The 27,469-nt window shown below is 45.4% G+C and overlaps 1 protein-coding gene across 1 annotated transcript in view; it reads right to left on the bottom strand.

Annotated features, from left to right (window-relative positions):
- The window catches only part of LOC138569235 (BOS complex subunit NOMO1-like), a 1,101,991-nt gene that overhangs the window by 936,602 nt on the left and 137,920 nt on the right, over nt 1–27,469 (bottom strand). Inside the window, exons 9-11 of the mRNA XM_069647049.1 lie at nt 24,887–24,976; nt 19,857–19,962; nt 17,744–17,894 (exon numbers count right to left, since the gene is read on the bottom strand). Coding sequence (XP_069503150.1) covers nt 17,744–17,894; nt 19,857–19,962; nt 24,887–24,976 — 347 coding nt within the window. The remainder of the gene's footprint in view (nt 1–17,743; nt 17,895–19,856; nt 19,963–24,886; nt 24,977–27,469) is intronic.

The raw sequence follows: 27,469 nt of genomic DNA, 5'->3' as shown, positions 1-27,469 counted from the left end.
TCGCACTCGTACACAAGTGTTTCAGAGCACGACAAGGCAAGGGAGGGGAGGGGAAACAGGGGAGAAACAAAACAACGATCTTACTAGGCCCAGTGACATTGAGAACGTGCGAGTGCATGGGAAAGGGGAAAAGTGCATGGAAGGGGGAGAGTGGAAAGTGCAGAGCACAGGAGAACGGATAAATAATAATAAATACAAATAAATAGATGATGAAGCAATAACAGAGGGAGTGCGGTCAGCAAGTGGCAAGAGCTGTGTTTACGGCAGCAGAACTGGGTAAGTCTGATAAGTGCATAAAAGCTGAAAAATGGGGCATGGGGGACTGTGGGGGTTACACGTACAGTCCACAGTGCGAGGGGTGGCCAGGAGGCAGTGCAGAAGGGTGGCATGGTAAGCCGGTACCTGGGCTCGGGGGACAGAAGGTAGCAAGGTGCACAGTGCCAAGAGAGCGTATCAGCAGGGCAGAGGGGGAGCAAAGGCAAATGCAAAGAGGAAGGTCTTGAGATGCTTCTAGAACCGGAGATGGTTCTCAAGTTTTAGAGTGGCAGGGAGGCTATTCCAGAGGGAGGCCCCTGTCGAAGACAGATCTCCCCCCAGCTTATTTCTTTGAAAAGTGACTGACCCTGAGGGAGTTCGAGGTAGAGGAGCGAAGGGCTCGAGAGGGGAGGTATTTGCAGAGGGATAGCTGAAGGTATTTCAGGAGTTCACATTACTCCTTCAATCTTCCTCTTCTCAGTACATTTGGGAGAGGACTTGAGATCACTGTGCTCCTCCTCCTGTTGGGATTGTCATGTCTTATATAAGGAAAGGAGGGATTATTACAATAACAGACAGTAGTCCCCTCAGGTTGGTTCTTGTAAGACCCTGAGGATTTCATGGTCGCAAAGCTAAGGGGGTTAGGGAGTTCCATCACGAAATGGAATCCTTGTACCCATGAAGGGAGTCTCTGCATGTGAGAACCCACATTCCATCCGCCTAGGATGATTGTTGCATAGCTGGCCCACTGTCTAGCCTCACATGGAAGGGGTCCCCTCTGAGAAGAAGTGACAAGATCCTGTGAATCGTCACTCTACATTAGAGCACTTAGTCTACCATTCACCACCTTAACACTTCCATGGTCAAGTCTAAAAGTCTGCAGGGAAATGACACAAAACTCAAATGAAAACGATTTAAAAACACACTACTTACTTTGAACAGCTTGACAATACACAGTCATAACTATTAAATGTAATACACAAATTAGAAAGTGAAGGGAATCTTGACAGCCAAGAACGATTCAACCCTGTGCAAAGACCATCACAATCAAAAACTAGCAATTCCACATATTAAAGGTTCTTCTGAAATGTTCAACCACTAAGACTAACAATTATATTGCTTTACTAAATGGTTTCCTTGCATTGACCAGACACAGGACCAGTTTAATCACAAAGGATTACTTAATCAGTTGTTTAATTGGAATACATCTTTCTGTGTTAAAAGCACAAACACTAAAAGCACTTTCAATTCATGCAGTACAGCGACATCCCTATAATTTCCAGGTGATCATTTCCACAGATCAGGCTAGACTAGTTAGAGAGGTAGCAGTGACCTAAATAAAGAGGCGACAACTAGAGCCTGAATGCAACCATTGAGAAGAAAGAAAAAAAATAAAGAAAATCGCATCACCCGGCGAGCAGGAGCTACTTGTAGAAAGCACTCCGCTAATCATGCGCAGCAGATTCAGCTTGAACATGTGACTCAAGCAATGTTATAGAAGTATAACCAATTTATTCACCAATTATGTTTTTGAGTTTATTTCAAGAAGACTCAAATTGTTGTGGGGAAAACTTTGTAATCCAGATCTTAAAATGATGCATAGTAAAAATAAAGTGAAGTTTTTACTGTGTTTATAAGTTTCAAATAAACCATACACAAACATAAGAAAAACATTCAATTTTCTTAATTTCTAAAATGGACAATATAGTATACAAATTTGCAATAGAAATACACGCATACGATTAATTACCCATGATTAAGACACAAAACAAGAAAATAAGGCATTTGCCCACAAATGCAATAAGAATAAAATAACCTCCTTATATTATCCTTTAGACAAATGCATCCATGGATAAAATGCAGTAGTGCCAGAGTTAGTGCAACTGAGTGACCCGTATAAAGTCTTTCTCAAAAGGACTCCCTCATGACAAAGCCCACATTATTTACAAAGCGACCGAAACATAACATTCTTAGATTGATCAGCGCTTCACAATTGAGAATCAAGTGCTTTACATTTTCTGATTCACGCTCACAAAATCTACATTGGGTATTCACAACATTTTCTTTTCCCATAGCCAAATATTCTCTTTAGTTCTAAGAAGACTTAATCCAAATCTCATTAAAACAGATCTTGATTGCGAGTAAGGGAACCTAGTAAAATAAAGAGGTAAGCACCCAAAGTTTCATTTGTGACAGTATTCTTGAAAAGCTTTTAAAAGTCTCTTCGGATCCACCTTAATACAATCTATCAGGATGATAGATACTTCCCAGTAGGATCAACCTCTACACAAATCAGAGAAGGCAGCAGAGGTATATTACAAACTTCAGCGAAAGGCAAATGTCTCAGACAAGCACATTCAGAGATAAAAGCAGATGAAGGCGGCATATCAGCTGCCATAAAATGATCAATCTGCTGTAAATCTGGTAAAGGCTGCTGCATTGGCTCCCCTGTCTCAATATGCCTCTCTTCTCGGCTCTGCATAGTGCTATTTTCAAAATAAGACATGCAGGCTTCTAACCTATCATGAATTGTAACCAACTGGGAGGTATGAGTCTTACCTTCTTGTACTTGGACTAGCGAATTTAGAACAAAATTAAGTGCCACCAATGAGGGAGTACTCCTCTCCTTATTCCTTTCAACCTGCAGAGAATTATTAAGTAGAATGAGTGGTTGGTGTAGAAACTGTGGAATCCAAAGACAAATCGAACAGCTCATCAGGATGGGTTTTAAACCGGGCTGGCGTCTCAGAGGGCACTGGGTCCGTCCGAGGCCCTTGATTCATCCACCCGAGAATCTGCATCCTTATTACACCCAATTTGGAAGCTTGACGTGGCATATTTCTGGTTTTGAGGGGAAACCACATAAGTTGAAAGGGAAACATAGGAAGGTCCCCCACACTTGCACTTCACAGCCTAGAGAAGTCTCATTTTCGTTTTGATGTTAGTCAATGTTATGGTAAAGTCACCACTAGGAAGGGGAGACTCCTTTCTCAAAATGGAAAGATTCAGATCAGTGTATTTGGTGCATGGCGGTGACCCTCGGGAGAAACCAAGCCCACTTCCGCACACGGCCCAGGCTCAGAAGAAAACTCCTTAGGGTCCTCAGGGCTGTCCCAAATGTTCTATGTAAAAAATACACTTAGGCTGATAAAGATAGGACGTGCACCTCACTGGTTGGCATGATCCACCTCAGACCCCAAATCAGACACACCAAATACCCCCTGCCTCATTACTGCCAAATATCAGCGGCTTGCTCCAGCATTCAGTGCTGCACCAATAGTAATTCTCCCTCTCCTGTCACAAGAATACAACAACCGAACCACAAAGTGGCATAACCACAGAACAATGGACTTCATAAATACAATAGAGGCAAGAAGGGCGGTGCGAAAGCACCAAGGAGGAGCCTCTTCACCAGGAAGTCTCCTTGACGGCTGGGGCACAGTCCCCAGGAATCAACCAGTGGGGCAAAGGTGCTCCAGAGCTACTGGCTCCTATTAGCCACTATAACAGTTGCATACACTGCGCTGAACTCAGCACAAGCTCCTGCTCCAGATCCCAATCTCAACACCAGCGATTCACGGGCTACATGACCCGCCAGTCACTTACTCCTAGCTCGGCTCACTAACTGCAGCCCAGAGCCAAAAAGACCACAGAACGGATCAGATTGCGTCACAACTATGTCAAGCCACACCTCTGCAATGAGTAAATAAGGCCACTTCCAACACAGCGGACTGAAGAGAATTAACATATTATGCCTATGAACAATACAAACACTGAGGTACACTACATTTTAGAAAAAGCAAACCAGGCGAATTGGCAATATTGAATAATGTCACAGTTTCAAATACATATTTTTTAAACTCGCAATAAGAAATGCAATTATGCTGCTTATTTCAGGGCATTCCCAATTGCCCAACACAACTATAATGTAAGACTGCTATGTTTAAATTGAACCAGTTGTCTCTCAAAAGTAGCACCTGGTGTCAAGCTAACCAGGCTGTAAGCTAGAATAAGCAGGCATCCAGCTCTTAGTTCTTCCAATCCCTGCAGAGCCTGTACCACATTTTTTACAACCCTCTTTCTGCTTCATAAGATTCTTAACTTGAATCAATTTGGTGTGGCCTGAATTGTGGAAGTTAAGGATCACAGCGCTTGCTGGAGTTTAAAATCATTTGCTTGTAGCGGGAACCTGTGACAAGCAGCTCTGTAGAGGTTTTGGACTACAACTCCCATGATTCATCACTATTAAGTTTTAGGATCAAATGAGTTGATTAATGCTGGCTTTGTCTTAGAAATGCATGTTATCGTGTTTGCGAGAATTTATTACGGTGTGCTACATGTAAGATGGGTGCTGTATTGTTTGATGGCCATTTAGCAACAATAAACATGTACTACTACAATGCTCTTCTGATATCAAAAAGCCTACTACCAAAGCTACTGGTTTATTTCGAGCAGGGCGTTCATGAAGTTATGAAGTGCAAAGGAGTGTCAGTTAATTAGGGGTTTAGAGAGGCGTAGCAGGTGGCAGCCAAGACACTAATTTATAATCTTCAATTAGAGTCAGTTTAGTGCCACACACTAATTCGTGCAGCAACACAAAAAGACAATGTTTTCTGTCTGAACTGTACTGAGGTCCAGAAAACAAATCCTTCCATAGTAGGTTTGGTTTGAAGAAACTATTATATTATGTCCTAAACGTTACACTGGGCATATTGCTGGGGGAAACGTACAGAAAACAGGTCTGCTTGCGGGGGGTTGCGGCATCCATGTAAGCAGCCAACCTTCGGACATTTTTGCTATGAATTAATCGGTCAGTTTCACCATTACCTATCAGGACATTGACATTTAAGTTCCATGAAAGGAAACGCAAAACTGCACCATTGTCAAATAATTTCTGAGAACTGAACAACATAACCAGAACACTGGATATTTGCATGCGGGAGAGTGGGGGTGGGGGACACGACGACAGCAGCAATTAAGGGGCTGTATTAAAGCCTCCTCTGTCTATGAGAAGCACATTGCAAGTCACCTCGGCTTTGTGCGCACTTATTCACTCTGCCCGCCTTCCTGTATCTGAACTAGGTCACTGAAGCCTTTGATGACTGATAGTTATACCCCGAGGGAAGTTGGTGCTTAAGGAAAATGCACAATCCAGAACAATTAGACAACTCCTTTACAGATTTTCTAACATTGCAGCCGTGTTGCAGTGGATATTTTTATAGCTCAACACTGTGGTCTCGGGTCAAAGGGACATGCTCAAGAGAAGAGTAATTACAGTCAGAAATGAAAAGGCTTGCAGGTCCTCTGTGTTATTGGGCATTTATACCGTGCACAGCTGCTATTTTCCATGATCTCCAAGCGCTCTGGCTACTCAAGAGTTGCTGTGCTTTGGTTAGTCGGGATGAGAGGGAAAGTGCAAGACTGCTCTTGTTTTACAGTGTTCTTGTGCGTTTCCAAGTGTTCTGTGGTAAAAGCATGAGGGAGGAACGTTAACACGCATTGGCAAAGCCAACAGTTTGGGCGTTTGTGTAGGCATGGGAAAGGCACGTCCCGGGAACTGCTGTTCCCGGGAATAAGCTAAAACGGTTGGCTTTGCCAATGCTTGTTTTTAACAGGACTTCAGTGAAGGACATGCAGTGCGTGGCTGAAGCAATCAGGCAAAGACATTTTTGTTTACTCTAGTAGCGCGTTTACAACTCCAATTAAGCCATTAGCTCTCAGAAAACGGCTCTGAGAAACCACTTGCAGGTTCTTGAGTGCCAAGATTGATAAGGCTTGATTAAAGCGAGCTCAAACGGTTCCTATGAGGAGGTGTTTTCAGTGTGCATGGGCAGGAACTGGGTGGGAATGGCCATAGGGTTTACCATCACCATGGGCAGTCAATGGGTGGGCAAATAACCAAACAACTACAGCCTGGGCGTCCTTACTCATTTGTCCCGTTTGTTATTCAATGCCAGGTCCCTGGCAGCACACTCTCACGCCTGAAATGACATTCTAACTGACCACTCTCCAGATGTGGTCTGTATCACAGAGACCTGGCTGAATCATTCTGGCCCTGCGGTAGTCCAGGCCATTTCAGCCAGTAATATCTGCAGGGATAGGGGGACTGCACACACCGGGCGGGGTTGCTTTAGTGCCGAAATCAGTCTTTTCTGCAAATACACTATTATTGGAACATTCTCTAAGAATGGAGGCTTTTTTGTGCATCTTGCTGTCAATGCCCCTTTTTCACTTTATATTTTGATTGTTTACAGGCCTCCTTGTGATGAGCTATCTTTCTGCAATGCTTTTTTGGAAATCGCTGCTCAACTCCAGCTCAAATATTCGAGATTGGTGATAGTGATATGATATAGGATAGTTTATTCATATAGCGCCTATACACAATGTGTTTCAAAGCGCAGTGGGTGATTTTAATTTAAGAGTTAATGGATATGATCTCTCCAGTGCTCATTGTATTTCACCTCTGGCAGATCTAGATCTCCAGCAGCTTGTTGTTGGCCCCACTCATAAGGGTAACATGCTGGATTTGATTCCATCCTTCAGTAGCTTGGCGGCGGTCTATCCCATGCAGGAATTGAATTGGTCCTGTCACTTCTCGATTCCATCCACTATTGAAGTTCACATTGTGACGCCTACTCACCAAAGATAGGAAAAACCTTTAAAAACAGAATTGGCGCAGAGTCCCCACAGCTCTGGTGGCTGGAAGATATCGGTGGGCTGTGAAGCACTTCTGGTAGCGGATCTATCCTCTCTCGCTCTTTTTCAGTTGCAGATCACCTGCGACCCCTTAGATTATGCAAACAGCTTATTCGTCAATCCCAACCCTGGTTTAACCAAGATTTGAAAACATTGAAGTTAAGGCAGAGACAGGCAGAGCAGAAGTGGAGAAAGTCTCATCGCTCTGATGACAGCTTGCTGCTTCGTTCTGACACTCTGTAGTATCACAATGATGAACGTCTACTCCAACAGAGTGCAATTAGCTAGGAATCAGCCCAAAGAGTTATTTGAGGTCATTCGGGTCCTCTTGTCCTCCCATTTAACGAGCTGGGATTACTCCCTCTCAAGAGATATGCGATTCTCTCCACTTTTATTGACACCAAGATTATGCATATTTGTGAGCAAATTACTCTGATTTGAAGACTGGCAAATATACCCCCACCCTGCCTATATTTTTGCCGTCTGTTTTATGGTCAATTTCCCCATCTTTTTCTCCTGAGGATATAATGTTGGCAACTACTAGACTTAAATCTGCATCACCTCTGGATTCCATCCCGCTAAGATATTATGCCTACTATTGCAGGCTGGGTTGCTCAGGCAGTGAACCACACCTGTCAAACGGGCACTATTCCTCCTGATCTTAAACATGCACTGGTGATCCCTCTTCTAAAGAAACTCTCACTGGACTCTACTGTTCCCTCCAATTTTCGCCCCATCTCTTTATTGAATTTTTTCACTAAACTACTTGAATCTTTGATCTCACCATGTCTTACTTTTTTTTTACCCTTTTCAATCGGGCTTCCGCCCTAGCTGTGGCACAGAGAGCGTGCTCGTATTGGTTGTAGAGGACCAAACAAGTCTCTCTGAACAGGGTGGGCACTGATCCCATCGCCCGCCTTTGATACCATCAACCACTCCATCATGCTTGATCGCCTAGCCAGAGCAGGGATTGCTAGTCAGGTGCTGGGCTGGTTTAAGGCTTTTCTATTGGATCGGGCCCAATCGTTGTCACTTCCACCTTTTTTCTCTTCTTCTCTTCCACTCTCCTGTGGTGTTCCTCAGGAGTCTGCCTTGTCCCCCACTTTGTTCAACATATATATCCACCCTTTGGTTAAGCTCATCCACTCCCATGGCATCCGGTGCTACTCGTATGCGGATGATAACCAGATAATCTTTCGGCTTGACCGGTCTTCTCCTGGTCTCACCTCTAAGCTGTGCGGGTGCCAGGAGGCAGTGTGTCAGTGGATGAGTGACAATTGGCTGAAGTTGAACAGGGACAAGCCAGAGGTTTTGGTGGTGGGTTCGCCCCTCTGTTTTTTCTCTATGGACACCATCCATTTGGCTCTCTTTGTTGAGTGCATTTCCCACGCCTGTTGCTTCTGTCAGAGATTTAGGCAAATTGCGCCAGTTTGTAAATCAGACATCATAAACTCAGGATTCTGTGGAAAGTGCTTCCTTTTCTTCCCTCTAGGCTTCATGCCCCTGCAGTAACTTTGCTTGTGCTTAGCACAATCGACAACTGTAACTCTGACTATTTGGCTCAGCCACTATATCTGGTGCACTGGCTCCAGCTTCTGAAAAATGCTGCAGCTAAGATGGTAACCCATACTCCTTTTTGGAATCATATTTTTCCTGTCCTGAGAGGTTTTCATTGGCTCCGGTTGCTCAGAGGGTCCACTTTTAAGCTAGGTGTATAGTTCATCTGGCTTTGTATGGCTCTGAGCCAGCTGTAATTCCGCTCTCAGGTGCTAATTGCCCTTTGAGATCCCCCAACTCTTGTTATTCAAGTCCCTTGGGTCCGGCTTACATGGGTGAGTGGTCGTACTTTGTATGTGGCTGCAGCTAAGCAGTGGAATGCTCTCCCACGGATGCTTCGTACCACCAATGACCATCTTTCCTTTGGTCATCTTTTGAAGACTCTTCCATTTAATTGACCTAGTCAGTCATTTTTTCCTTGGCAGTTGCTGCAGCGCCATGATGCCCCAGGGTGTATGATGCACTATACAAGTGTCGCTAAGATAAGATAAAATAAGATATGCCCTTTCATCCTAGCTGTAATCTAACGCAATAGTTTAGGCCTATAGGTGTCGCGACACACAATAGCCCAAACTAAAATGTCTCTGTGGAGCATTTAGTCTAAAGCAGCACTGGTGTCCTAAATCACACGCCACATAAGAATAGGGGGCTCTGCTTTCTCAGTCCAAGCAATCTCCATCACGAACTCAATCGATTTAACCATCCATCGCATAGAGGATCACCTCTCCTTCAGGATGGCTCTGAAACCCTGACAGTTCCCACCGACAGCCCGACAAATCAGCCCATCTCCTAGATCATTACTCACCCCCTGACGGGAATGATGGGGCACCTGAGGAGCTGACATGGGGAGGGACATATCACCAGCCCTACTGAATGCATCCCAGTGAAGTCTTTATAATGAGCAAGATCTTTTCCAACAAGGTTTCAGTCTCTCTTCAATGGCATGCCAAGCATGCCATCACAATGAAACATAACTTTATCCCTTATGGGCACGGCCCACCCACCTACATATATCTCAATAAAAACTACTCGATTACACACACCCAAAACATGCATCAACTCCTCCAATAGTATACAGCTAAGACCCATGCAAAATCCGGACCAGCCGTTCACATAATCTGACCCCTCTGACTCTCCACCTCCCCTGACAATTTGTCACAGCACCCCTTCTCTCAACTGATAACTAGAAGTTGCTCAGAGGCACCTAGCCACTCCCTACCGACCCACCTTCATGCTGGCTAAAAATGCACACGCATTTTAGAAATCCTTTCTTCACTGCTTGCATCTCTGACTGCAGGTCTTCCGAAGGGCGTTCAACCCCACAGCGCTTCAAGACCATACGGCAGTAGGTGCTATCAAAGTGCCATATAACATAACATATAGAACCGAAAACCAGGCAATTTAAAATGAGCGATAAGAACCCGTTTTAAAAATAATATATTTTCTAACAGACATGCGAGAGGAAAAAATAGTACATAAAAGGGAAGTAGCATTCCGTGCTGCGGCGCCCATATATGAGAATCACCCATCACTCAGTAGCCAGCCCCTCTATCATTGGGCCTCCAAATGAACCTATCATCCACATTAAAAAAGCAAGAATTTCACATTTTTCTTGGGCCAACGATCAGAACCTTGTACAGCTTGAAATAGCCTCAGGGTACACTTATCAAAAATCTTCAAGACAATAACAAACCTAAACCATCCAACTGGCAAGAAAGGGTGGGAGAGATAAGCATTTGATATTTAAGGATCATTTTAGCTTGCTTCGAAATCTCCAAGAACCAGATTAGAATTACAAACATCCGGCAAATGGATGACACTTTAAAAACACCACTTTCGGCACGTCACAGGTGAATGCTGGACAGTTTGTGACTCTGTGCAGCATAGATAACATGATCTGCCAAAAACATATCACACAGATGACACCCCTCCCGCAGCCGCTCTGCCCCCCCCAAACCACCCCCACCCCGGCCAGTAATACTATGATTTTTATTCAAATGTCTCTAATATTCAAAGCCCAAAACAAGGTGAAATGCATTGGTCATGGTTCATTTAATTTTGGATATTTATGGAGAATGAATATGGCTTCTGAAAGCGATACATTGGATGGTTATGAGGGGACACGAAGGTGTAGCAGAGTCCTTACAACAAAACATGCATTACGATCATATCATTTAGGGTAGAAGGGGAAAAGTAAATGTTTTTTTTCTTGAGAGTAATTCCCCCACTTTGTGAGTCAACCAGCATTTTTGCAGGATAGTTTGACTGATTCTCCTGAGTGAGAGGGAACCTTTTTCCACACTCACTCATTCTTTTGCAATAACCTTGGGAACCCCGTTTACCTCTTTTTCAGTACGTTTTAACCCTTTAAGTGCCATGGGTATTTCTCCCCACTGACGGCCTTTTTTGGTGATTTCGGTATGTGGCCATTCAATGGCTTTTAACTTTTTTGTTACATGAGATATCTCGGCCAAATTTGGCTCTTTTTCCCACATGTAGATGGTCGTAACGCCACCCAGGAATCCTAGGTTGCTGTAGGGGGGCGAGAGAAAACAAGCAAAAAGGGCGAAAATGTTTTTTTTTTTTTTTTTTCGAATAATGCCAATAAAATGATATACAAAGAAGCCTGTGGTTTTTTTCCTTGTAAGAGCTAGGAACAAATGGTTTGCTGTACTGAGTTCCCTGAATTCCTGGCTTTCAAGAACAGGTTGAGTGGAAACGAAATAAAAATATTTTAATGTGGTTATCAACCGTTTTGTGAGAGGTAGGCGATTTTGGCCATTTTTGGCCAATTGGACATGCATGGATGGAATGGAAGAAAAGGGTAGGAAAGCCGAATTGGAGGACAGAAAGGCATATATTTCTGAAAAGTAGACAAAATTCCAAGTTTAGGAAGGGGTGATTTGAGTAGGCCAAGCAACAACTAGGTTGGGGAAACTGCCATAGATTGGGGGAAAAGCGGGAAAATGACTGAAAATAGGTATGTGTTGGACATGGCTGGCTTGGTACGGCAATGGCTTCTATGAATTTTGAGAAAAGCAATGCTCCGCTACATTCCCCCGACTCTTGCAGTTAGGAGAGCACACATTTTTTGTAGTGTTTTACAAAACAAGCAATACCACAAGCCAAACACTGAGCCATGGTACACAGGAGTTTTACGCTCACGGCCTGAACAGACGCACTTAGCATGTGTAATCGGGACAACAAATGTGGTGAGGAACGGCAAGCCTACATTTTTTGAAAGAGCACAGGCAGACCTTTTCAAGGGTAGGTGACTTGTGCAGGTTACAAAAGTGTATGGTGGCTAAAGCAGCGAATAAATGCGGGTCACATTTGGGAAATTAAAGGGTTGTGTGACAAAGGGCACCAGCAAATGGGTCAAAACGTTATGAAAACCACACAAACACAACAAATGTTATACCTTACCGCGTTCCCACAGGTGTCCCGATGAAAACGGTACCTCACATGTGTGGGTGCACCTACCTGGGCGCCAAGGGGAAAGCCTAAAACACAAGTAACCCCAAGTCTGTTTACACACCAGAATTTCAGACTCTCTGCCGACCGGCACACCATACAGATATGGGCCTCGGTTGTCCAAGCCAGCAAGGAAAACAGGGACCCCCATGCATTTCCGAAAAGAGGACACCTGTGGGAATCCGCAGAGGTATGATTTGCGCAAATCGGCCCACAATTTATTACCCAGAAGCCCCGGCAAAGCACAAAATGTGCCGAAAAAACACACATTTTTCACTTTGTCGGGGGTTCTGGGTAAAGCATTCTGGTCCGCTTCGCGCAAGTTGGACCTCTGTGGATTCCTACTGGTGCCCTCTTTTCAGAAGTGCATGGGGTTCCCAGTTTTCCTTGGTGGCTTCGACACCCTATGCCCAAATCTGTAGGTTATCTCCCCAAACCCTTTAGTGGTTATCAGTGGGTTAGCCGTTTCCCTTTGCAGCTAGATTGGTGCACCCACACACGTGAGGTACCGTTTTCGTTGGGACACGTGTGGGAACGCGGGAAGGTATGACATCTGTTGTTGGCAGTGTGTTTCGGTGGTTGAGCAGAGTGAAATGTCTGGAAATTGTGTTTTTTACCCCCAAATTTGGAATTTGCCGGGGGTTCTGGGTAGTAAATTCTTGGCCGATTTGCACAAGTCAGACCTCTGTGGATTCCCACAGGTGTCCTCTTTTCGGAAATGTATGTGTTTCCCAGTTTTCCTTGCTGGCTTCGACACCCTAGGCCCAAATCTGTAGGTTGCCCACATGAACAAAATGGTCAGTGGCGAAAGGCTTGGGGTTACCAGTGGGTTACCCTTTTCCTTTTGCGCCCCCGGTAGGTGCCCCCACACATGTGCGGTACCGTTTTCATCAGGACACATGTGGGGACACTGGAAGGTAGGCCATGTGTTGTTGGCGGTATGTTTCGGTGGGTGGCCAGAGCGAAATATCTGAGAATTGTCTTCATTTCCAGCCAATTTCAGAGACATTTCCCTGTGTCCACTCACCGAAACACGTCGCCAACAACAGATGTCATACCTTCTCGCGTTCCCACAGGTGTCCCAACGAAAAAGGTACCTCACATGTGTGGGTGCGCCTACCGGGGGTGCAAAAGGAAAAGGGTAACCCGCTGTTAACCCCAACCCTTTCACCAGTGCCCATTTTGTTCACGTGCGCAACCTACAGATTTGGGCCTAGGGTGTCGAAGCCAGCAAGGAAAACGGGGAACCCCATGCATTTCCCAAAAGAGGACACCTGTGAGAATCTCCACATGGCCAAATTGGAGGGGCGGCCCATCTCATGTAGCCCTCCCCAGGGGAAGATAATGGGGGGGGGCTGTCCTGCACTCCTCCCTGGGGTAAGGCGTCCGTTCCAAGGAGCAGATATCTGGTCACAGGGAGGGCTGCATGACATGGCACCCACTCCATTGCGGGTGGCGGAGATGGGGGCACCGCCCCGTCCCATTAGAAAATTCCCCGTCCCTTTGGGGTTCCCCACAGCCCCCCCCCTAAAACGCGTTCCACCATTTTCCATTTTTTTCTTTGTTTACAAAATTTGCCTTGGCGCAGAGGGGCCCATTGGTGTGCCAATCTGGCCCCGGGTGCCCAAACCTTACTGCCCCACCCACTGGGGGGCCTGTCCCACCATTTTTGGGGGCCCTCTCCCCCTCACCTCAAATGAGTGGAGGGGGCACCTCATGCAGGCCTCCCTGGGCCTCCTACAAACGGCTGAGTGAGGTACACCCCCGCTCCATTTGGGGTGGGTGGGGAGAGGGCCCCCCAAAAATGGTGGGACAGGGCCCCCAGTAGGTGGGGCAGTAAGGTTTGGGCCCCCCGGGGCCAGATTGGCACACCAATGTGACCCTCTGCGCCAAGGCAAGTTTTGTAAACAAAGAAAAAAATGGAAAATGGCACACTGCACTTTAGGGCATGCTGAGGGGCACCCTAAACCACCAGGTAACTTTCTAATGTAATGGGGGGTGACCCTCTACCCGCCACACCAAATGCAGGGGGGGGGCATCTCATTCAGCCCTCCTTGGGGACAGATAAGAGGGGGCCATCTCATGCAGCCCTCCCTGGGGTCAGATGCCCCTTCCTAGGAGCAGATATCTGCCCCCAGGGAGGGCTACAAGGGGTGCCCCCATTTCCCCTTGGGGTCAGGGGGAAAGGGCCACCCCCCATTTCTGTAAAATCTATCCTTGGTGGCTAGTGGCCCCCCCAATCCCACCCAAAATTCCCTTTTGAAATGTTCATTATTTTCTTTTTTGGTTTTGCCCCCTTCCCTGGGGCAGATGATCAGCCATCTGCCCCCAAGGGGGGCCTAACCTGCAGGCCCATCCTTCGGGGGGCCTGCATACTAATTCCTGGTAGCCCTCCCCCCACACCCAATTGGACGGGGGGGTGCCACCTCATGTACTCCTGCTTGGGGCCATAAATCTGCCCCCAGGGAGGGCTGCAAGGGGTGGCCCCCTCTTTCCACTTGGTGTGGGAGGGGGAGGGCCACCACCATATCTTGGGGGCAAAAAATCCCAGGACACCCACCTCCACCCCCCACCCCCGTTCTATTTATTTATTTTGCCCCCCCCCCTTCCCTGGGGGCAGATGATCAGTCATCTGCCCCCCAGGGATGTGCACATATGTGCTTTGGGGGCCAGGGGGGGATAGGGCTGCTTACTTGAAGCATCCACCCCTCCCCCCACGTCAAACGTTTCCATGGTGGTCCAGTGGTTGCTGGTCACAGATCGAGCGCTCTGCGCTGATCTGTGACCAGCAATGCGTCATGTAAGTGGTGTCCTTGGAAAGGGGAGAAGCTCCCCTTTCCAGGGACACCACTTTTTCCTATATCCCTGGTGGCCTAGTGGGCCCCAAACTCCTTCCCACTTATTTTTCCATTTTTTGTTTTTCATCCCTGGGGCAGTGATCATCTGCCCCCAGGGGTCTCTGGCGCTGTTGGCGGCATGCTTTGGGGCCACGGGGGGGGGGGGGAGGGGGCTGCTTACATAGTAGGAAGCCCCCCCTCCCCCCGCGTCACAAACGGATCTATATTGATCCGGTGACATTGCTGCCCATGGATGGCGCGCCCTGCGCCCGATCCGCGGGCAGCAATGCCACACAATGGGCATCGTTGTAAAGGGGAGAATCTCCCCTTTCCAACGATAACGGCCTCGATCTCCGTCTTGAAATACAGCCAGAGATCGAGGCGGAGAAAGGTGATCACACCTTCCGTTTTCACCGCAGCAGCCCGAAATGGCTGCTGCTGTGAAAATTACTTTCACGCCGACGTGAAACTGAAGGTAATCCAGCCCCCTGGCAGTGAGGAGGGACGTCCTCCCTCACATAGCCCGGGGGTTGGATTACGGTTTTGAGCAATCCCTGCTTTGCAGGGATCACTCAAAACAAGGTGTCAAAACCGACGAGCCAGCTCGTCGGTGGCAACCTGGAGCGGTTTCCACTGACGAGCCGGCTCGGCAGTGGCACTAAAAGGGTTAATGGGGTTAAGCTTTCCGCCGTATTTTCTGGCATCTACATTTTACTATTGCAGCACACAGCACTTTCTGTGCAGTGTTGCTGGGAGTTCCTTGAGCTTTCCTTTTTATTTTACTTGTGTTAAAACATGCTACAAGGGCTGGGGCACACCCTTTTGTCCCACCTGTATTTGACTTAGTGAGATCAGCACACCCCACCTTATGAGGGGAAACCTGGTCTCTGTTTTTGAGGCACTTTTACGGTTACAAGTTCATCCGACAGGCTGGTGGGAGTGTACCTTTTTTTGCACGACTTGTCCCAGGCTGCCTTTGCAGTTGCAGTAAGGGACACAAGGGTCACCATTTGCCTAAAATGGTGGCTGTACTTTTTTTTAATACCTGTTCTTGATGTTTTGTTCTTATTTGAGTATTCTTCTAGGGTGGAGGAGGTCTTGATGGGTCTTTTGTCTTTGGCAGACTTCCTTTGGAAAGCCCGCCAAGACTCAAGAGTGCCTGAAAGAACAGGAAGGGGAAGGTGACTGAAAGTCCCATGGTCTTTGTCCTGCAGTGTGCCTGCCTGGAACCAGTTTGTGCTGGCTGTCCTCATTGGACAGACACCCCTAAGTTTGAATGAATTCATGTCTGGTGATTGGTTGGCTCAGACAGTTCTCCTGCATAAAAGACAAGGGTCCTGGCGGAAAAGGAAGCAGAGATCTGCAGCCACTTCCAGCGACCACCAAAGCCGTCTGAATAACCACTACTGTCCCAACCTCAACTTCTGTGCGACAAAGAAGCCCTGAAGCAGACTACTTCGTCCCTTGTACTGGTCCCAGGATGAATTGCATTTTGTGCCCTCCCTGGAAGAGCTCTGACTTCCATGGCCCGCAATTCACCAATGCCTGTGGTCCTGTCCCATTTTCGTCGCCAAGGCCAAGAATCCTGAAGTAGGGTCTGCTGCCTCCTCTCCTTGGGGACCACCATGCTGCACCAGCTTCCTCGCTTACAAGGTACTGTTCAGCCCATAATATTTACCTGGGGCCTGCTTTGTTGTTCCTGTGCTTCGTAGGTTTGCAGTTAAGCTGTTCCTTGCATCCCCCTACCAGGCCTACACATTGAGCTATGCTGGGGTGGACAAACCTTTGTGCTCTTTCCCCAAAGAAACCTAACTGATACTCACCTGTAAACTTGAATACATCTCCAGAGACTCTGCCTTGTCTACTGCTTACCTGCCTTTTCATCCTCAACCCTTGGTCACTGGCCCCCAGTACCCCCCTTGACTCTGAGACTCACCTAGAAAAGGGTTGGACTTCCTAAGAAAGGTTAAGCAGGGGTTAATTAAAGTTATACAAATTGGTCTAAAGTTTGCATACTTGTTTCAGTAGTTTCTACCACTTTTGTATTACCTTACAAGTGTTGTAAAGTATTGTTTATCCTTTGGATATTGCAAGTATTATGTGTTTAATACTACCATGTGAAAGTACTTACACGAAGATGTATAACATTTAAGTAAGGTACATCAAATAAATGCGTATTTTTAGATGACGTCTAGCCTGCAAGTGTTTCTTTGAACTAAGTTTATGCTCCGAGTACTGCGTGCCTCTCTACATCGCTCATCCCTCCTAAGCTAAGCCTGGCTGCTCAGCTGTTGCTACCAAACCTTTGGATAGTTCAGGTTAAACCTAAGGGGTGCTCCCCTGTTAATCCAAGGTGGGATTTCTAAACTCTTGTCACAGGCAGGACTTTGGCAAAAAACCCTAACAGTAAGCATTCACAGGTAGTGGTGGCAGTCGACTATCAAGTGATGCACTGGCAAATTAACTGTAAAGCAACAGTTGCATGTAAGCTGTTCAAATGGCACTTTTTTCATGAGAACGATTCACCACAAAACCCAGGACGAGATTGTAGGGTAAATTCTCCAATGCAGAGGTGTAAGAGACAGCCGGGGCTGTATCACTGAATTCAGAGTAACTTTCCTTGCGACAATTCCAATACTAAAATGATGCGCAGTGAAAATGATTGCTCAGTGTAAAGTATAAATCTAAAGCACCAAGCAGATTGAGTCTCACTCACTGCAATTTACATACTACAGAGAAATCATCTCAGTCTGAAAGAAAAATCTTTTTTTGGAGAAGTAATGCAAAAACAATTAACCACCAAACACTCCTTAGACTGAGCTATCTCCAGCCAGGTATTTCTTGAAAAGAATATAATAAACAGGGCCCACTAAGCTAGCATTTAACACAGCTGCTTGGCAGCAATTGAAATTACACATTCTTACCCGGTTGCAATTATGTCAGCCAGCTGTGGTGTATTTGGTGCAATTTTCACTGTAATTGAATCAAAGAATATATGGTCTTTCTGAGCTTTAATGGTGTAGGTTCCGGCGGTCATGTTCTCCAAGCGGAAAGATCCATCTGCCTTTGTTGTAACTGCAACACAATAAACAGCATGGTGAGCAAAACAAGCGTACGACACATTAATTACTTAAGACACAGTGAAACACTGAAGCTACACTTGAGACCTTAATATCAATCTACTTTACACAGTGGGAAAAAAACGCTCCAAGAACAAGTATATGTTACAAGCAGAGCAAACACTGAAAACCAAAATCTAAAGGCCCACCTATGGATAGGCATGCAAGAAAGTGGATGGGGTGGCAAAATCGGGTACATTGTCATCATGTTTTAGATAAAAACAAATATAATTCACTCCTCGCAAAAGGGTATTCAAATAGTCTTTTGCAGCGGATACAGGCAGATATGGCTAGCTAAAATGAATGATTTGTTATTTATATAGCATTTACACCCAACCGCTGTACATAAAACATTTACATGCATCATTGTCATCCCACCCGAAGTTGGTACTCATTTATCGACCTCCGAGGGATGAATGGCTGAGTTGACATGCTGGGATTCGAACCTGCGACCTGCAAATCACCCACCCATCGCAGCAGCAAGCGCTTAACCCACTGAGCTATCTTCAGCACTTAGGAAGAAGCGAGCCAATCAGAAGGGCCAGTATGTTTGCTTAGTTCACATATATAAGCCTGCGTTAGCACCTGCTGGCTGGCACCTTCCTCCTCGTGTCTCCATTTCACAGTCTAAGTCAAGCCCTTACTGCCTTTCTTCATTCCCTCCTACCCTGCCATCCTCTCCCTCCCCAGATCAGCATCCCAGACATCCTGCCGCCACAATAACCTGGTTACCTGCCTCACACCGCCACCAGCTAGCTCACTCTGCATTGTCCCATTCACGGCTACCTTGGAAATGGAGAAGGGGCTGCGGGTAGTTTCTCTCTCCATTTTTCCAAAGACATCTTTTGCAATCTGTAAAACGAACACTGGCACCATGGATCACAGGCTGGAGTGCTAAGAACTAGAACACCCTTGGGAAGGGGGCTTCACTAGCAGGTAGCACCGCAGGGGACCGGGTTATGGCCCACTCGTGGTCCTCTGGAATTTACCAACCAATGTACTCCTTGCCGAGGGTTTATTTACTGAATTGAAACAGTGGAATGCTGGGAGGCCACTGTAAATGTGTTAGAAGGGAACCTTAATCACTGTTTCAAGGCCTGCAGCTGCTTGACCCTAGCGTTTCCAGCAGTTCCTCTAACTGTTAATGCACTGCACAGGTTCTCATTTTTTTTGGTTAACCTACTCAGCCACTGGTGTTCTCCTCCTACCGGCTTCTGTGCTCTTCACATCTGTGGGACTGGGTGGGGGCTTGTTCCTTGCAAACCCGATCACTACAACTACCAGAAGTCCTTGCAGCAGAATCATCATAGATTGTGAACACCTGCACTTGCTGTGAGCTGCAAGCTAAGACTGCCTCCCTTATGATGTGAAGAGCACAGAAACCGGTAAGAGGAGAACACCAGTGGCTGAGTAGGTTAACTGTGCAGGGAACTAGAGTGAGCCCCTCTCTCCTGTATATAATGGGACACACAACACCAATGCTTATGCTTTGGTGGAGATCTAAACCATACATTACTGCCTCATGGGAAGGAGTCTGGCAAACCAAGCAGCGTCTAAAGCTACCTCTGTAGGTCATAATAATTATGTACTTTCGTAAGCAATCACAAGAAATAAAAACCATTATTCTAGTAAATGGCTTGAATAGTTTGCCCTATTCAATGAAAACAAAAAGGAAATCATTCCAAATATCTGATATAGTGGAAATTAATGGACAATACTATAACAGAATGAGGCACACATGACTCAGATTTTAATGGTAGGTGATACAAAGTGTGGCAATTTACAAATCCCATACTTTGATAACACTTAGCAAACTAAAAGCATCTGTGACAATGAAAGCCATCACCTACCATAGCCTCACTTTAATGTGAATATTAACAAGGACAGACTTAATATGAGAGCAACCGTCATATCCTACCTTTAATTTGGCTGTTTAGCGTTACAGTGGCATCTGCAACTCCATCTCCTTCTGGTCCATTTAAAACACGGCCAGTCACCGAGAAGCCCATGACATGGAAAGTAGGCTAAGGGGGAAAAAAAGCACAACTGTGAGGAAAGCACCTATGTGAAGCGCCCCTTTAGAGGTCAGCCTAATAACCATAGGAACCAACGCCAACCTTTTTTTTGCACTAGGCCACTGGACAGGTTGGGCAACATCCATACTGAATCAGTTTCCATGTGCGCTAGTCCACCACGCGAAAGGAATCACAATAAACCTGAAACAGAGCGCTATTGAATTATTGTGAATATTAACAAACTGCAGGTCTGGCTGAAAGGAGTTTACTGCTTTGAAAAAACCTGTAAAGCAGCAGCCAGAATGGATGGCAATATTAAAAAATAACCACCTTGCAGGTGAATTCAGCTTTTCAGGTTTTGTGCAATAATCGGTGTTAGGGAGAATTCTCAGAAATGTGCAAATTCCTCTCTACCTTAGAGACCCCTAGCACTTTTGCTGGACTCTACGACTTTTTAATTTTTAACCTGGAGTGAGACCTTTTTCCCACTCTCTCATGTAATTTTCTGTGATCTAAACACCATTTCTTATTTGGTTTTGGAGTCTGACAAACTCCATAGGCATCTTTGCATTGTGACACACACAGCAACTTCAGTGCAGTGGCACAGAGAAGTCTTCGTTTTCCCAAATGTTTAAATACCTTCTCTTGGATAAACTACTGTTCCCAAGAGCAGTGAAGTGAAATTGACTTTGACAATTTGCAACTTTCTAGACCCCAGCACACACTATCTTACCATAGGGTGCTGCAGAGGTTACTTAGTATCCCTGTTGTATAGTCTCTCATGTAACATTTTTATGTCACCCTTTCTACAATTAATGGCTGGTGGCAGTGGTTTTCTTTTTACTACCATTGTGTGTTTTTACCGCGGGCTGCGTTCGCAGCTGCAGTAAAGCACCCATGGGTGCCCATGTTGTCAAATGGCCCGGTCTTCTTTTTTTGCCATTTCTTGCTGGAAAGGTCCTTCTTGAGATTTTCTCCTCGTGCCAAACCAGGTTTGGCCCCTTTGTTTGTTTTGTCTTTGGCAGGATGCACGAGTGAAGCCCTCCTCTGGCTGAAGTATGTCTGGCAGGGGCAGGAAGTGAGGGAGGTGCCCGAAACTCCCTGTGCTTAATCCCCTTGGTTTAAGGAATGCACCCAAAGGTGATTGGCCGGCTGGCTGTCTGGCACGGACAGCCACCCTGCTGTGTGATTGACAGCTAGGCTGGAATGAATGGGAGAAACCTGCATAAAAGGTGAGGCTTTTTGGTTTGGAAGGCAGAGTCTACCACTGGACGAAGGAATCCAAAGAAGAACTTGGAAGAGACGCCTGCTGCAACTCCTGTACCGTTGGTTTGCCCGGTGAAGCCCTGCTGCTGTGCTGAAGCTCCGAATTCGCCTCGACTACAGAAACCTTGCAAGGACGACTTCTCCCCTTGAGTTGGTGGGACCAATCAACTCCAAAGTGAACTCGTTTGGACAGCCTCTCAGAGCTGGCTGTACTTCCGCTGCTGGAACCGAAGTGCCAGGGAGAGGAACACCAAACGGAGTGCATCACTTTTAAGTCAGACCCGAGCTTGTGGAGATCCTCCAGAGTCCCAGTAAGCAGGAATAACCAAGCTTGAGCCACGTCAACAGAGTGCTGGACCCCAGATGCGAGGAAAGTACAGAGTCCGCGGTGGTGCCATTTGCTGAGACACAAGGAGCTGAGACTGCGAAGGGCCACTGAATAGAAGTTGGAGTCCCCTTTTTATACAAAGACTTCTAAAACATTGTGCAAGACTTTTACTTGCCTGCAAGCAGTGTTTCAGCTCACCTAGACTTTTGTCCAATTGACATTGGTTGGTCTGGCTCCCTGAATGACTCTTCTCGGGTCTTACCTTCTCTCCAGGAAAGGGTTAATTTACTTTGCATTTGGGGGGGTTCAAAAGTACTTACCCGCTTCCGAATAATTGTGTGATTTCTTGTTTTATTCTGAAATCTCTTTACTTTTAACACTCATCTCAGTATTGCTCTAATGGTACCAGTGATATATTAATGTCACAGTGTCATAGCTATTTAATTCACCTGAGGGTGTAGGAAGTGTGTGTGCCATCGCAAATGGGTAGTTGCTGATTTAGAGAAACTAAGTGTGTATTTTGAAGTGCATTTGTGTTTTACTATTATATTGCCCCTTCTGAAGAAGGCCGATTCAAACTGACTGTTAAATTAATTAATAATTGTTTAATCAAGAAACCTTGAGTGTAAGTGTTTATTTGGATACTTGTGACTGTGAATCTCTGTAACTCCCCTACTGCTCAAATTGACCACTCTTGAGATAAGCCTGGCTGCTCATCCACACTACCAACCTGTGTAGTACAGACATATACCAAAGGTTGGGTTCCTATTGCCAGGAAGTCAAGGTTGTTGTAGTGCACCCAAAGGGTACTGCTCCAAATCTTGCCTAACAAACAGAAATACCATGAAAGTCTCAGACACCATGTAAGGAACGAAAAGAGGCAATACAGAATAAAGGGACAAATTAAGGCGGTGAGGAAAGGAAGGGGGAGTCGAGAAGAGTAAGAAACTAAGAAAGAAAGTCCTACAAATCGGGGGAAAGGAGGCTAGCTAAAAAGTAAAGGGTGGGGTGAGGGGGGTGGAGAGTAGATGATGTAGGAGACCGTGAATAAAGGGGAAGGGAAAATCCTAGAATATTGCTCTGATACACAGTTCACACCTCAGGCAATTGCGGAATGCTGCATTTACACCAGGCAACCTAAACTGTCTATCCATATTTGTGCCTTGAAACACTTGTGTATAGGCGCGTTATAAATGCCATATCATAAAATGAAAAACATACATTCGATCCAAGGAGCCACCAGCGCCAGGTGGTAAAGTACCAGCTGCACCCCATAGCCATCTACTGGCAAGGACTAACGTTGCAGCTTTGCCAGATACATTTTACTGCTCTGCCATACTCCTAGTGAGGCCGCATGTGTACAACTTGAGCTAGGGAATTGTAAAATAATTCTTTTTTCAAAAATCCTTCTGCGCAGCATAAAGAGCAGAGCCCAGAGCTCATGAGCTGCAAAGAGTCCATATTAAAGCAATTGCATAGTGCATATACTAGCAGAGGTGGTTGTGCTTTGAGGACACCAACTAGCTGGGAAGGTTTGGAGTGCCCAAAGTCGGGCTTAAAATACTAAGCAGGAATGTAAAAAAGATCCTTGTTGATCCTTTCTAATGAAGTTTGCGTGCTTTGAATTAGACCAACATTAATTCTACATGCTACACATGCATGAACCATCCATCTGCTGAAATGAGTAATGTTTCACCATTTGTCCTAATTACTCACATTTTAAAAATGGACAATTTGTAGGCTTTGAATTATGGTAAATATAAGCAATTTTGCAGGTTTGCTAAAAACAAATTGTGCATGGAAGGGCCAGTCCTGATAAGGGTCTTAAAAGCAGCACAATCCAAATGTACATGCCACAGATCAGTCCTTCTGTGTATCGGTTTTGTAATCCCAAATTGACTAACTGGACATGTTAACAGAAGATAAATGCTACACGTTCTACAGTTAAGAGTATCTTGAACTTTACACACAACCTTAAAAGGCATGGTCTAGTAAAAAATGTTACAAAATGTTATTTAAAAAAATAGATAAGCAACATAAAAAAAAAATACTAGCATTCTCTTTTTTAAAACTTCCATGTAAAATTTTGAGCTATTCAAGCTCAAAATTCGCAAAAGCAAGCACATGGGCGCATCCATTTTGTGAAATGGATGCCCTCCTGTGCTGGCTTTTGCGGCACTTTTGCGGCACTAATGAAGGAAAAGCCAGCCAGCTCCGGAGACCAGAGCAGGAAAGCTGCAGCTGAATCTCGGTAAGTGCTATTTATTTAGAAAAAAAAAATAAGCACTAGCTGGGGTTTTTTTTCTAAGTTTTCCGGGCTGGAGGAGCCCGGAAAACTTAGAAATAAAACCGCAGCTTTAAAAACATTGTATTTATGTTTGCGGTCGCTTTTGAAGCGACCGCAAACATAAATACGTTATTGTGTTGGAAAACGCTGCGGTTTTTCTTTCCAAGTTTCTCAGGCTCCTCCGGCTCGGAGGAGCCTGAGAAACTCGGAAAGAAAAACCACAGCGTTTTCGGTGCTCCCAGGGGAGCACCGGAGACCCAAAGTGAAAGCCACAGCAGGCAGAAACACAACGCGGTTGTGTTTACATGCCGCGTAGTGTTTCTGCCTACAGCTGATTTCCCATTTGGGGCTCTCGGAGAGCCCCAAATGGGAAATGCTAAATGCTGCGTTGTTTCTGCCTGAATCTGCTTTCCCATTTGGGGCTCTCGCTCCCGAGAGCCCCAAATGGGAAAGCAGATTCAGGCAGAAACAACGCGGTTGTGTTGGAAAACGCTGTGGTTTTTCTTTCCGAGTTTCTGAGGCTCCTGAGAAACTTTGTAAACTACAAAAATAATTGTGTAGTTTATGAGTTACAAATAAGTTAAAGTATATGGAATTCCATGTTTAGGTACAAGGAAATGAAAAGCTCGATTCTGTGATTAAATCCGGTAAAAACGAACTGTAGAGCAAACCTCCAGATCAGAGGCACAAACTGGTTTTGCAGAATCCAAAGGTGTTTAGGGGACATACTAATAGAGCCCTGTTCTCGCTTTTTTAGCTGAACATCACTATAGTTTGTGATGAAAAAAAAAGGATTGAAATAAAGCTTTTAAAAAACAAACAAAAAAACAAATAGGAAAGGAGATTTCTGTGGCCGAGACACTTTCTAGCGGTTTTTAACACTAATAGGAACCACATTCAAACATAACACCAATTGTAATTATTATGCACCTTGTGCAATCTGAAAAACAATCCACACTCGTATCTTTAGCCATTTCTGGGACTTCACTTGCTAGTATAAACAAATTATCAGTTTAGAATCCCCATACATGGCTTACAGTTTCGAAACTTACCTCAATTTTCAAGCTATTGTGTTCCACAGTGAAATCCAGTCTAGATGGAGCAACATCAAATGTAATTCTTTCGCCTCTATAAAATGGCACCTTAAAAAGAATACGGTTCAGATTAAATATTTAACGAGGCAAAACGTGAAATAAATGGGAAAGACAGAATCGTGAACACGATAACCCCTGTAAACACTCAGTATTACCAACGTAAAACAGTTTCACTACAGATTTCCCCATGATGTGGGTAAACATCTCGCTAATAATGTCACTGGAGATAATAACTTGCAAATGACAAAAAGAAATATTCCCCAAAGATGTGCTTCAAAACAAGAAAGTAGTTTCACATGTGTTTAACAAATGAGATAACAAAATGAACGCTTGGATTAGTTGCATTGCCCCGCAGGTTGCAGCATGAGCAAATGCCCCTCTTACTACTATCGGCAAGCAGTCCCTCCGCAGTAATCAGTCTGATTCTTGGGAGGAAAATCAGCTTTCCAAGAATGTGTGACATAAGATAGGGGGACCAGATGGTTAAAATAAAAAACGGGGACAGGACACAGACATTAAAGTCGCACTACAATTGGACGGTAGCAAACAGGACTACACTTCAGTTGTGCAGACATTGGTTAAATCCAGAGTTGTGAAACGTTAGTGGCTTATTTCAACGACTGCATAAGGAACAGGTTTCTGAATGCTAAGAACCAGCACAAGTTCGTGTCACACATTTGACAGGTGATCATAACAGACACAGACCTAAATCATAGCTCTTGAGTGGGCCTGTTCTGAAAAGGGCCAGTATGTCCAATAATAAATGCAGGGTACCTGAAAGTTCCGAAACGGTCCTGGAGGACTTGGCGGCTCAGGCAAGTCTTGGATTCACATGGACAATTCCGCTTTCTTACACCTTCTCTTTCGCCTTTGTCCTTGCTGGTTTACTGTTGGGCGGGCTGAATTGGTACTTCATGGCAGAAGTGTCGTTGGTAGTCTCCCCCTGGGAAGTGCACACACTAGCATATCCTAAGAATAAGCACTCTGCGTCAGGCATGGCACCCAGGCCCAGGAGCACAGCCCAAGTGTGCTCGGCAAGGTGAGGGAGTAGCCGAATACTCTTGTGAGGATTCAGTCAGCCCCCAAGCTAGAGAAATGGGTCCCTCTAATCCACCCCCTGGAGTCTCATGCCCTTATTTCTAGGAGTAAGCAGTCCATCTGCGCATTCAGTATTGCACCAAACCTTAATCTATCTTCCAATGCTCTTCCCTGCTGTAACCATCTGTGAGCTGTATAATCCTGGTGCCACTCTCCTTCGCAGATAACCCTCCTTATCCTGCGTGCTCTCAACACCTTCTGCACCCGCATACGGACGGTGTCGCCTGCCAGAACCTTCATAAACAGGCTGGCTACCATCTGGAACACTTCCTCAGTCTGATGTTCTCTATCTTACTCCTCCTGATCCTACACACCGTTCACTTCCATCATTAATCAGCTCTCTAACCCTCCTCCTGAAGTTTATCAATGTCCTCTTCTTTTTTTAGATTTATTTTAATGGTCATAATATGATGTACTCTTTCTGAAGATCCACCAACTCCTCCTTATAGACTTCAGTAATCTTCTAAACCTCCACAATCACTCCCTGGCACTCAAACATCAGCAGAAGGTTTGTGTCATTGTTAAAGATGAGGAGGTTAACCACCTAATCAGCCTGACAAGCTTCTCCTGCTGTTAAACCTCATGCCCTAATCAATTTACCCAACCTCCATCCGTTTAGTAGTTTTTGCCACATCTGTTGCTCCTTGTTTTCTGCTTCCAATCCTCCTTCAAACTCCCAGGCTTCTAATCCCGCTTACACTGCTCTTGCTCCTTGTTAGGCAGAATTGCAGGCAGTACCCTCTGGGACCACTACACACAATTAGGACTACAGGTGTCAGCCAAACCAACCTTTGGTATAAGTCTGTACCACACAGTTTTTGGTAGCGAGCGGAGCAGCAAGGCTCATCTCAAGAGTGAATGTGAGCAGTACAAGTAGTTACACAGAGGACTTTCAATCACAGTGGTTCAAGTAGACACTTACAGTCAAGGTTTCTTGGTAAAAACACTTATTAATTTATTACACAATCATTTAGAAAACATTTCACTAGAAGTGGCATATTAATATTATACCCCAATAGACTTCAATACAGAATTCTAAGGTTTTTAAGACAGTTTGAGCTACCCTGAAATAGGAGCCAAATGGCAGTCCAGTTATAAAGGGACAAGCTAAGTAAAATAGATCACATATACTTAGACAGTGCAAATAGTTTCAGTTCACCAGAAGAGTTCAATTCAAGTCAATAGGCCAGGCCAATGTCAATGGGCTAGTGTTACGGATAGGAAAGAGCAGTTCTGGTATCAAACGGTAAAGTCTTTGCGAAAGTTCTTAGAAGCAGTTTAGGCGAAAATGAATCATGGCAGGTGACAAGCTGATTAGGCCTGCAAGTTGGGAAAGTTTCACAAACTTTCACCGCGAGAGTGGAGTTCCCTCAATCGGGTTGGCACAGTACCTTAGTATGAAGAACAAAATGTAGCTGAAGACGGTGGTTCCTGGCAGGTCCT

This window comes from Ambystoma mexicanum, chromosome 2q (assembly GCF_040938575.1).
Source record: "Ambystoma mexicanum isolate Mex_15411 chromosome 2q, UKY_AmexF1_1, whole genome shotgun sequence".
Classification (NCBI taxonomy): Eukaryota; Metazoa; Chordata; class Amphibia; order Caudata; family Ambystomatidae; genus Ambystoma; species Ambystoma mexicanum.
This window is presented reverse-complemented; position numbering and strand designations above follow the sequence as displayed.